Source organism: Schistocerca serialis, chromosome 6 (genome assembly GCF_023864345.2).
Source record: "Schistocerca serialis cubense isolate TAMUIC-IGC-003099 chromosome 6, iqSchSeri2.2, whole genome shotgun sequence".
Classification (NCBI taxonomy): Eukaryota; Metazoa; Arthropoda; class Insecta; order Orthoptera; family Acrididae; genus Schistocerca; species Schistocerca serialis.
The window spans coordinates 212,327,490-212,338,951 of NC_064643.1; the positions used below are offsets into that span (position 1 = coordinate 212,327,490).

Here is an 11,462-nt window from a genome sequence, read left to right on the forward strand (position 1 = left end):
CTCATCAGGAAAGAGGGAAGGAGAGGGGAAGACGAAAGGAAGTGGGTTTTAAGGGAGAGGGTAAGGAGTCATTCCAATCCCGGGAGCGGAAAGACTTACCTTAGGGGGAAAAAAGGACAGGTATACACTCGCACACACGCACATATCCATCCACACATACAGACACAAGCAGACATATTCTTACCTCCATACCTGTGTCTTTGAAAAGCATGTGCGTATCATCTCTGACGAGTTCATAAGGGAATTCGGCTATCAGCGGACAAAGTTAAGGGAAAGGGAACGGCTGTGTTATTGTAAATAAATGAAGTATTTTAAAATGGCCAGCAGTATAATACGCCTGTCATTCCTCAGCAACATAAATCGAAAGGTATCGCACCTTGTGGATTTGGTGACGTACGCAATCGTGAATATGTTAAAAGAAAAGTGTCGAACTTGCTTAATAGTGAATTATCCACACACACAAATCTTGAACTAGTACATTCTGTGTATTGTTTCCATATCCAGAAACGAAAGAGTAAATAATGAAATGAGTTTACTGCATAATTAAGGATTTCGTAGCAGTGAGGACGTTGGAAGTAACGTAAAGTAATATTACTGCGTGAGAAACGATGAGGTACAGTTCGTTCTTGTTTCATTTAAACCTTCAGTTGTTCCTTTTGTAAGAAAAAAAATTGTTAAGTAAAACTTTTACATTCGTCTTAGTTACTCACGAAAGATTACTGTATGCAGCTACATGTGAATGGAAAAAAATATTAATGGATACAGATTAATTTTTTTCTGTAGGACCCTCATACACAGGGCTTTATTGCATTTAGATTAATTTCCCCACACACAGTATAAGTCCTGTAGCACTCAACAAAACTTCTTTAGTAAAGGATGAGAGCTTGTGCAGAATAGGACTTATTGCTACCAGTTGGTTCTTAAGGTTTTAACATGTATCTAAATTGTGCGTCAATTTTGGAAAGGGGAGGGAGGGGGGGAGGTTGGAGATGGTCTTGTTATATGGAAACTCGGAATCCCCTGCTCAGAGTTAAGCTAGATAGGCCTAATTGTTTCTGATGATAGGAAATTGTTTGGTTTGGGGTGATGAGAATTGACTTCCATACTTATTCCTTATGTATTAAGTGTGTTTCGAATTGTTAGTTATAATATGCGGACAGCCAAGCTTTTATACAGAAAATATTAATCTTTCACTGTCTATGTTCTGTGAAACCATTATGAATTTCTTAAAAAAATCCTTAGCCCCCCATTATTACTGTTAACTTAAGTGCACCTAAGAGTTTCATCCGTTGAAAATTTTATCAAGGAAAGCATCACCAGATTCAGCATACCACAAAAGTTGTTTATTTGGATAAACGTCATTTCGATTCGGGAGTCATTTTCCAGGGCAGACACTTCGTGAAGTGGGCCGCACCGTGAATGAATGATATGGTTGAGTTAACTATGACTAATATTACTGCAATGCCATTCAGGAGTTTTTAATCTCTCTGACTTCACCAACAACAGTGTTTTCTGCAGTCAAAACGAAATGATCTGAATGATTGTAGTTACCACAGCTGTACCAATTGCTGATTTCCATCTCCATATATAGACTTGGCACTGTGAGAAATACCCAGTCCCATAATGGGTGTTACTGAGAGAGGTAGTACACAGAGCTTTTGCTTGGGACAATGGCAAGAGGGTTCCAACCCTAGTGCAGTCATCGAGATGTAGGTTTTCCATGATTTGCGTAAATTACTTAATGCATCTGTGTGGATGATTCCTTTGAAAGACCGTGGTTAATTTTCTTCCCCAGTCTGACATACCAAGCGAGGTGGTGCAGTGGTTAGCAAACTGGACTCGCATTCGGGAGGACGACAGTTCAAATCCATGCCTGACAATCCATACAGAGGTTGTTCCGTCTCTAATGACCTTGATGTCGAAGGGATGTTAAACCCAAATCTTCATTCCTTCTCTTCTAGTGACCTCAATGAGTTGTCAAACTCTAATATCTTCCTTCCTTCTTCCATGCTGAGTCTTTATTCAGTTTCTTACCAGGTTTCGTTTGATAGGCCCTTGTAATCTCTTATTTTGGTTTCAACCTTGGTGACTGTGAGTGCTATGGTTTGCAGCTTCACTAAAAAATGTGCCGATGTAGAACATATAGAATTTAATAATTATTGGACTTGTGAACTGCTTTTGGTTACAGTTTTGGTAGACTCCTGCCTTCAGTGGGCACATACATGTAGGTCTACTGCATGCCAAACTATGTCTCGCCAGCTTATTAATGATTTTTTTCCAATTAACCCTTGAACACTAAAGAGGGGAAAATATTACATTGCTACTAAATCGTTATAAATTTTACTACTATAGATTTTATTCAGAGGAAGTCATATATAGGCTAAGTGCTAGTTAATTGCAATTGTTAGATCTCCAGTGGTTTGTTACATACAAAATAAGTACAAAATGGCATGTTTTACACCTTATAACTTGACAAATTTACTGCTCAAAATCTTATTGGAAAATAAGTCATAACTGTTATCCATTGGTTATAAATCATCATCATCATCATAACTGCGAAGGTATTTTACACACAAAATGAGTAGTCTTCTACTTTAGACACTACTGTTATAATCTAAGCATGACCTAACTTAGTCTTCCATGGCCACTCAGGGATCCTTCTTCTGATTCCTCATTTTCCTCATTTGCTGCTTGAAAGTGTGGGCCTACATCACTGTCATCTGTACACACATCATCATCATCATCATCCTATTCACTAAATTATCTATTCTTGTCAGTTTCTTCGAGCAAACCACCCAGTATGTTAGTGTCAAAATCAAACTCAGCACCATGTATGTTGTGCAAATTTTAGTAGCTAAAGATGAGATTCTGCAGCTCGTGGTCTTGCAGTAACATTTTCGCTTACCGCGCATGGGGGCCCGGGTTTGATTCCTGGTGGGGTCAGGTATTTTCCCTGCCTCGAGATGACCGGGTGGTGTTGTGTTGTCTTCATCATCATCATTCATCCCCATTACAGTCGGAGGAAGGCAGTGGCAAACCACCTCCGCTAGGACCTTGCCTATTCGGCGGTGTGGATCTCTCGCATCATTCCCTACGCTCCTCGGAGTATGGGACCTCATCATCATCAAAGATGAGATCAGCACTGAAGGGGGAAATGTGATGTAAATTCACACTCTTCTAACTGTGACTGCTTGATATTTCATCAAAGATGCCATACTAATATAAATTCTAAGCCACAAAACAAATATGCTGACTATCAGCAAACAGGCACACCATTAGTAAACATTCAGAACGTTCACAAAACAAGCACAAGTTTCAGCTTAATGCTGGATTTTGGCAGTAAATAATTCAGCCATTGTTAAAAACAATGTTTGCCATCAAGGTACTCAAAACCACATGTCCAGATTGTAGGAACTGCAATTGTAAAATTTGTGCTGCACGAAGTGGCCGTGCGGTTTGATGCGCCATGTCACGGATTGTGCGCCCCCTCCCACTGAATGTTTGAGTCCTTCCTCAGGTACGGATGTGTGTTTTGTTCTTAGCGTAAATTAGTTCAAGTAGTAAGTCTAGGGGCCGATGACCTCGGCAGTTTGGTCCCATAGGAATTCATACATTTTGTAAATTTTGTGAGGGTTTAGTAATCAAGGTTAATGTGTTATTAGAAGTAAACCCCTATTCCTTAGACTAATGCTATGTTTGGTTTCTTTGTCACCATAATCATTTATATGAGAGGTTTCTTTGGCCCAGTACAATGAAAATAACCATTACTTCAAAAAACAGCTATCTGGCACAGTGTACCAGCAACTTGGTACTAGTTAGCCACAGATTTCAAAAAAGTAAATCGTTGACCAGCATATGCTGAGAACCCTCTAACACACTGAAAGTGCTGTTTGAATTCCTCTCGACTAGAAAACTGTATTTGTGAAATTATTAAAGGGGCATCATGGAATTCCTTTTTAATTGTAAAAATAAAACTAAAAATCAATTGTATAGAAGTAGGTCCAGTTGATGATGGTATAACACTGTTCAATCAGTGAAGCTTAAAATCTGAGTCATGTGGCTGGCCAGTGCATCAGTGTATTAAAAGAGTGAGGTGCTGGAGTGACTATGGCACTGGGCTCATATTCAGGAGTGGGATTCAAATTTTGCTCTGGCCTTCCAGAGTTACATTTCTATACTTTAAGACAATATTATGAAAAGCAGAGACTGCTCCACACCATACAGCAGAGATGTTAAGTCGCAGACAGGCACAATGAAAACACTACTAATCATGTAAGCTTTCGGCCAGAAGGCCTTCTTCTGAAATAGACAACATACACACACACATTCACACAAACACAGTGGTCATGTTCGTGTCAGCTGCATCTGCGTGAATGTGTGTGTGGTGTCTGTTTCAGAAGAAGGCCTTCTGGCTGAAAGCTTATGTGTTTAACAGTCTTTTTATTGTGTCTGTCTGTGACTCAGCATGTGTGCTAAATGGTGAGTAGCAATCTATCCTTCTCATAATATCATCATTATTCCGTCCTGGATTTTCCATTGTTTGAATTCTATACTTTACTTAGAAAGGTTAAGATGTCTCTGAACAGGTCACAGTGGTTTTCTTTCCCCACCCTTGCCCAGTTTGAGCTCCATCTCAGCAGGATATTGTATCCCAATCTTCCTTCCTTGGTCTGTTAATGACTGCACAATAATTTTATACTTATCTTATTGGATGTTCACGCACAGAATAGTGATTAGAGATTTAATTAAGTTCCTTTGAAAAGAACATGATGTAGAGCATCTCAGATGTACAGTTTTTTGTGCAGTCTTGGTTAGCAATAGTTTTTTCTTTTTTTAAAATAGTGGGAACTCTTTTTGTGGAGGTATTGAGAAATACTATGTAACCAGTCAGCTTTGACCAGTGATGGTTTCATACAATCATGTATTTCAACAAAGTATCGAAACCCCTTACGAATTTGGACGAGGAGGAGGAGGAGAAGGTTAGTGTTTAATGTCCAGTTGACAATGGGGCCATTAGAGATGGAGCACAAGCTCAGATTAGGAAAGGTTGTCCTTTCACGGGAACAATCCCAGCATTTGCGTGGAGTGATTTAGGGAAATCATGGAAAGCCTAAATCTGGATGGTCGGACGCAGGTTTGGACCATTGTATTCCCAAATTCGAGTCCAGTGTGACATGACTGCTATCTTGCTCGGTATTTCGGAATTTGGACATTACCTTAAAATATCAGATCAAATTGAGAAAGTAGAATATAAAGATAACTATGGAATACACAATTTATATAAAAGAGTATTGTCAAGCACATTCATTGGCTTCTCTCAATTGAAACAAACTAAGATTGTACAACCTGTCATTGGGATGTGTTATGTTTCAATTTGTTGCTGTAAATGTCAAAAATACCTAGGGGGAGGGAGCGTGGCAGCTTTGTATTTTTGACATACTTGTTGGCATCACCTTCCTACATAACCCTGACCTGGGGCAGTCCTACAGATCAGTCTGTCACAACACCTGTACAAAAGTTCATTGGTGATGTCAATAGTCAAAGCAGAAGGGGAATACACCCCTTTTGTTACTGTGTTGCAATTATAATTGCTTTTTACACTTTGAGGACGACAGGGGATTGATAGAGATGCGTGGATTTGGAATGACACCGTCAAAGACACGGTACACACAAAGAAACGATTGTATCATGAGTCTTACTGATAAAACACCAGAGCGATGGAATACGTACAGAACAGCCCAAAGAGATGCAAAACAGGCTGTAGCAGCAACCAAATCCTCACGTTATGATGATCTATATGCAAAATTTGACACGTGTGAAGGAGAGCGGGACTTATATCGACTCACTAAAGCAAGACATTGCAATTCATATGATGTTCATCAGTTCTACGGAGTCATTGATGAGACCGGTAATCTGCTAGTTGACTGGAAGAAGGCCAAAGAACGATGGTGCAGCTACTTCAAGAAGATCTCAACAGAAGGGTTCCCCCATCGACCAATATCCATTGGCCATGCTGTTGAAGGGCCCGTAAGAGAATTTGCAGTCGCAGAGGTAAAGACTGCTTTGAGCAAAATGAAGCCTGGGAAAGCCACTGGCCCAGATGTCCTTCCAGCAGTTATGGTGTTCCCATCATTGGAAGGTAGCCAAATGGACGGTTTGCACCTTAATTTGAAGAAAACAGAGTACATGACATCAGACAGACATGAAATTGGAACCATCATGATTAATGGTGAAGATCTGACTCATGTGAGTAAGTTTAAATATCTTGGTTCCACGATCACCGTTGATGGCCGACTCACTGAAGAGGTCAACACCAGAACTCAGGCAGCCTGGATGAGGTGGCGAACAACAACCGGAGTCACTTGCAACCGGAGGAGGAAAGATAATTTAAAATCAAAACTCTATCGCACTGTCATCCGACCAGTTGCCTTGTATAGTTGTGAGTGCTGGCTGACTACAGTTGAGACAGAACGCCGCCTAAGCATAATGGAAACGAAGATGCTAAGGTGGACAGCGGGCCTCACTAAGTTAGATCACGTTTCTAATGCCAGCATTAGGGAACAGTTTGGTGTTGCACTGATCCAAGACAAGATGCATGAGAGTCGTCTTCAATGGTTTGGGGATGTTTTACAGGCCGGTGAAGACTCTATTGCCAAGGCGGATTACACACTTGAAATCGTCGGCAGTAGAACCAAGGGACAACCTAAGCAATGTTGGGCTCATACAATTCATAAAGACCTTAAATGCATGAACATTCACCCAGATGCAGCCCATGATAGAGTGAAATGGAGACAACGGACCCATGTAGCGGACCCCACAGGCACGCGGGACAAACGCTGAAGGAAAAGAAGTAGTACACTTTGAGCTAATGTAGCTGTGATGACATTTGAATAAAAATAAAAAAAGGACTGTGTGATGTTCTGTACCATTTATTTTTTTTACTTTCTTGACTTTCTTTTTCAGAAGGTAGTTCTAAAACTTATTTTATATATAGAGCCTATTTTGGAGGTGTGACTGTTTTACACTCATAAAGTTAGAAGTAGACTTGAGTCACAATCAAGGTTTTGAGTAAAAACCATGATGCTTATTGTGCTTTAAAAGCCCATCTTCAAGTGCTTACCATAGTATTTTATTACTTGTACATGGCATTTCCCACTGGTCCTGCTACAGCAGTAAAGCTCAGTTTGGTGATGAAATAGTTCTGACTAAAATAAATATGTTTATTGGAAAAATCCCAAGAAAACATTTCAGTCGAAAATCCTAGTGTAATGTAAAAGCTGAAGTGTAGATCAGGGCCAGCAGCAGTAATGGCAGCATTCCTCTACTGTTTATTGGTTGGCAACATGTCAGTTTCACATACCCAATGGGATGATACCAATGAGAGGCGAGGAAATGAGCAATGAATTTCTAGGATTGAAATAGATACAGTTCAGTTATTCAGTGTTGTCACAAATATTGGACTGTGGTTTTTTTTTTTTTTCCCCAAATATGTCCTGAATTTGGTTGAGACCTGATAGCAAAGCTCTTACAGCAATAGTGAAAAATTTGTGACAAACAAGGTTATAAATTTCATTGCTGTGCATGTGCAGTGGTAAAATTTATAATTTGGTTTGTCACAAATGTTCAGCTGCTTTTATTTTCCAAATATGTCACAATTTCCAAGACTGCAATTAGGTTGGGACCCAAGAGCACTGTTTAAACTTATAATCTTTGTTGTCATGAATATGTGACACTCTTTCTATGTATGTCACACATTGCAAGGTTGTGGTGAGATTGGAATGTGACAGTTTGGTTGTGACTTGGCAAAGCCAACAAATGTGAAAGCTAAAATATCTGGTTGTGATGACACTGATCTGTAGCTTAGCCAGAGGCCTAGGTTAGGCTGGAATATGATGGTTTTACTTGCAAAAGTTAAATTTAATATTTTATTCATCCTCAGTAACCGCAGTTGTACATATCGAAATAATCAGCAATTAGTTGCATAAAAGAAATTTACTTTCTTAACTGGTTTCGGGCACTTAGTGCCCTTCTTCAGAAGGTTACACCTATCACAATACTTGCGAATGTCGTCAGAAAGATGCATACAGCAAAATGCCATGGTACTAAAAAAATACCGGAGTAATAAGATATCAGTTATTATTGCTCTTGTTTTCTTTTACCGTGGCACTTTGCTGTATGCATTTTATTGTTGACACTCACAAGTAAGGCAATAGGTATAACTTCCTGAAGGAGGACACCAAGTGCCTGAAACTGGTTAAGAAATTAAATTTCTTTTATGCAACTGGTTGCTGATTACTTTGATATAAAAATTAAATTAATAATGTTTGTTGTAACATACATTGTTTCTTCCAAATATGTGAAGAATAACAAGTTTGCAGTTGGTTGAGAACAAAAAGCAAAGCTAAAATTAAATTAATAATCTTGGTTCTAAAAATATTTGCATATTTCTTCTGAATGTGTTAAGATTTTGAAGGCTGTGATTACTGATGTGAAAATGTGACTATATTCCTTTGAAACATGTAGTCTGTCAGCTGCTCTCTAATTGGGTGCCTAGACCCAGTAGCTGACACCCTTTTTCTTTCCCATCATACCTTACAGTGAGCACTGACAACACTGTTGCATGAAACAGGTAAGTAAGCCAGATCTAGACTTTTACAGAATGTAAATAATTTAGGAGTCAGGTAACAACTCAATAATAGAGGCATTGAGTCATCGGAAAGGGGGGAGGGGGAGGTGAACGAAGAAGACTGGGATCATCTAGACCACAAACCCTCGTCTACCCTATCCTCCCTATCCTCATTCCCCCATAGCCTCAACACCTACTCTCCCATTCTCTTCACCTAGTCATCCTGCGTCCAATATGCCACCTTCCTGGATACTGACACCCACCTCTAATGTCTCAACACACACCTGTGTCCATATCAAGCTCACTATCAACAGTACCTGCATTTTGGTAGCTGCCATACCTGACACACCAAAAAGTCACCCCCATATAGTTGGGCCAGCCATGGACAATGCATTTGCAGTGATAAGAATTACGTTGCCCAATATGCTGCACTACCCCCTAAACCTAGTCTGCAGACATAATTTCTACACCATACCCTCACACACTCCTAACCCTCAGACCACCCTCAAAAATGAGCTGTGAAGGAGCACCCTCATCACAGCCCAATATCAGCATGGACAGAAACAATTCCAGGGCTAGGGCTTCAACTATCTACCATCTTGCCTGGAAATGAGGAACATCTTACTCACAATCTTTCTCACTCACTCCCAAAATTGTATTCTGCCTCCAAACCAATCTATGCAATATCCTGGTTCATCTTAATGCCACATTCACTTCCAGCCCCATGCCACATGGGTCTGTGGAAGATGCAAATGTAAGATGTGATCAATACACACACCCAGACACATTTACTCCAATCCCTCGCAGGCTTATTCTACCCCATCAGAGGATCTCTGCACAGCATTTATGTGGAAATGACCACCAACAGGCTGTTCGCCTAAATGAATTCATCACAAGTTTGTTCGGCAGTTGTGTGTCGACAGAAAAGCTCACCCATTTCCAATGGCAGCTGCTACAAGAAAGGCATTCTCACACAAAGGTTAATTTTATAATTTTGAAAAAGTATATTAGAAGGAAATTCGAGCAACTTGTTACTTCTTCCTACATGTCTGTTGTGAAATAGCCACGATGGTAAAATAAGGTAAATTAAAGCTTATACAGATGCTTACTGATGGTAATTCTTCCCAAGTATCATACACAAATGGAAGAGAAAATGGGAAATGATGCATGTTAGTAGCCTCTTTCACACAATAAAGTTGTGAATTACAGATGTATATCAGCAACAACACACCTGGTTTGTGAGATATATTTCAAGTTTGTAATACCTAAAACTTGTCAGGTTGAGTTGTAGGGAGCCAATAGTGAGGCAAGAGGAAAATTTAATTTATTAGTGTAATTGCAGCACTATGGATCTGAAGAATCACTTTAACCTCTGAAAACTAATTTTATGTTAAATCTTTTTCACACAATAGTGGTTCTCACCAGCTGAATTTTCTGTATTATGCAATTATTTATTTACACAGTGACTGTATTGCTGATAATAGTTTTGATGTGTTGATGTAGAAATGCATTAGGTTAACATTTCTTCATTAAAGGGAATTGCAATAACATAACTTGTGGCAAAAGCAAGTTTATTTTGAAAGAAGAAATAAGACCATTGGGACATGCAGATCAGAACCACAGAATAACAACCTTGGAATATTAGCACAGTATGCCATAAAAAGTAACATTTCAAAATAAGAAGCAATAGAGAATTACAATCCAACTAAAGTTCTTTTGACATAATCATTTTGTGCAGCTATTTTTTACGGTAATATTACACTAGTACTGATGATGATTTTACTTTTACCTAACAATGAAATATTCTTCAATACATGTAGACTCATGTCCAAATTGAGCATAAAGAATGCTGATATACATATCTTAAAAGGTTTACCACTGAAACAAAAAAATTTTGCAGGTATCTGGAAGTAGATGCTACTGTGTTGGTAGCAAACCAGCTTCTCCCAAGCAACCAAGTGGAACTGGAAGTAAAGTACCACCAAGTATAACATCAGTAGATGTTCCTGGTTTAAGTGCAGCAGTTTACCAAGTACCTTCAGGAGGTATACACAAAACAATAATCACAGATTTAGTATGTTCATGAAATGAAGCTTAAAAATTGAAAAGTCTCTTTTTTTTTCTAGGAGTAGGACCTGGGGCATCCAAAGACGGCGAATATAAAAATCCTGAATATTACTCATACCACAATACCTCATATTTTGAAGCTGAAATTGAAATGTTGAAATACCGTATACCTCAACCGTCAAGCCTTTCAAAATAAATGTGACACAATAATTTAGCAAATACAAAGACAACTGAGATGAAAGAGAATTGCTAGTGTCAGTTAAGTGATTTATGCTTTAATAGCTGCATGCATTCTCTCCAGTTATTTCTAAAACAAAAACTAGGTGAATACAAAATGTCTTAAGCTGTGGAGTTGCTCATTGCTGAAGATGAATGAACTTCATCTTAGATAAAACAATGAGACTACAATTATTACATAGTTTTACCTGATATGTTGTATATAAAAATAATGGAGCTTAATTGTAATAAAGTTCTGAGCTACCATTTCTTTTTGTTCTTCAAATTATTGGGCAATGTGCTTATCTGTCTACCTTTCAGTTCCTGCTAACTCTCATATATCTTTTTCTTTCTTTTTTTACATGACATTTGTTTGTTTGATTTCTCCCATTAGGAATGCTTGCTAATTGAATCTTACACAATAGCCTAAGTATATATGTGGGAACGACCACCAACAAACTGTCCATTCACATGAATGGACACAGGCAGACAGTGTTTTTTGGTAATGAGGATCACCCTGTGGCTACACATGCATTGGTGCACGGCCAGCACA

General features: G+C 39.0%; 1 protein-coding gene across 1 annotated transcript; it reads left to right on the plus strand.

Annotated features, from left to right (window-relative positions):
• The first annotated feature begins 206 nt into the window (after positions 1-206).
• LOC126485152 (uncharacterized) lies at positions 207-11,176 on the plus strand. Its single transcript, XM_050108820.1, has 3 exons — positions 207-367; positions 10,527-10,671; positions 10,753-11,176. Exons 1-3 carry the CDS (start codon positions 302-304, stop codon positions 10,887-10,889), a joined length of 348 nt encoding a protein of 115 aa, XP_049964777.1. The 5' UTR covers positions 207-301; the 3' UTR covers positions 10,890-11,176.
• The last annotated feature ends 286 nt before the right edge of the window (positions 11,177-11,462 follow it).

Coding starts and splice junctions, on each gene's coding strand:
- LOC126485152 (XM_050108820.1), top strand. CDS start 302: ATGAAGTATTTTAAAATGGCCAGCAGTATAATACGCCTGTCATTCCTC. Junction 368..10,526: donor TCAGCAACATAAATCGAAAG/GTATCGCACCTT, acceptor AAAATTTTGCAG/GTATCTGGAAGTAGATGCTA. Junction 10,672..10,752: donor TTACCAAGTACCTTCAGGAG/GTATACACAAAA, acceptor TTTTTTTTCTAG/GAGTAGGACCTGGGGCATCC.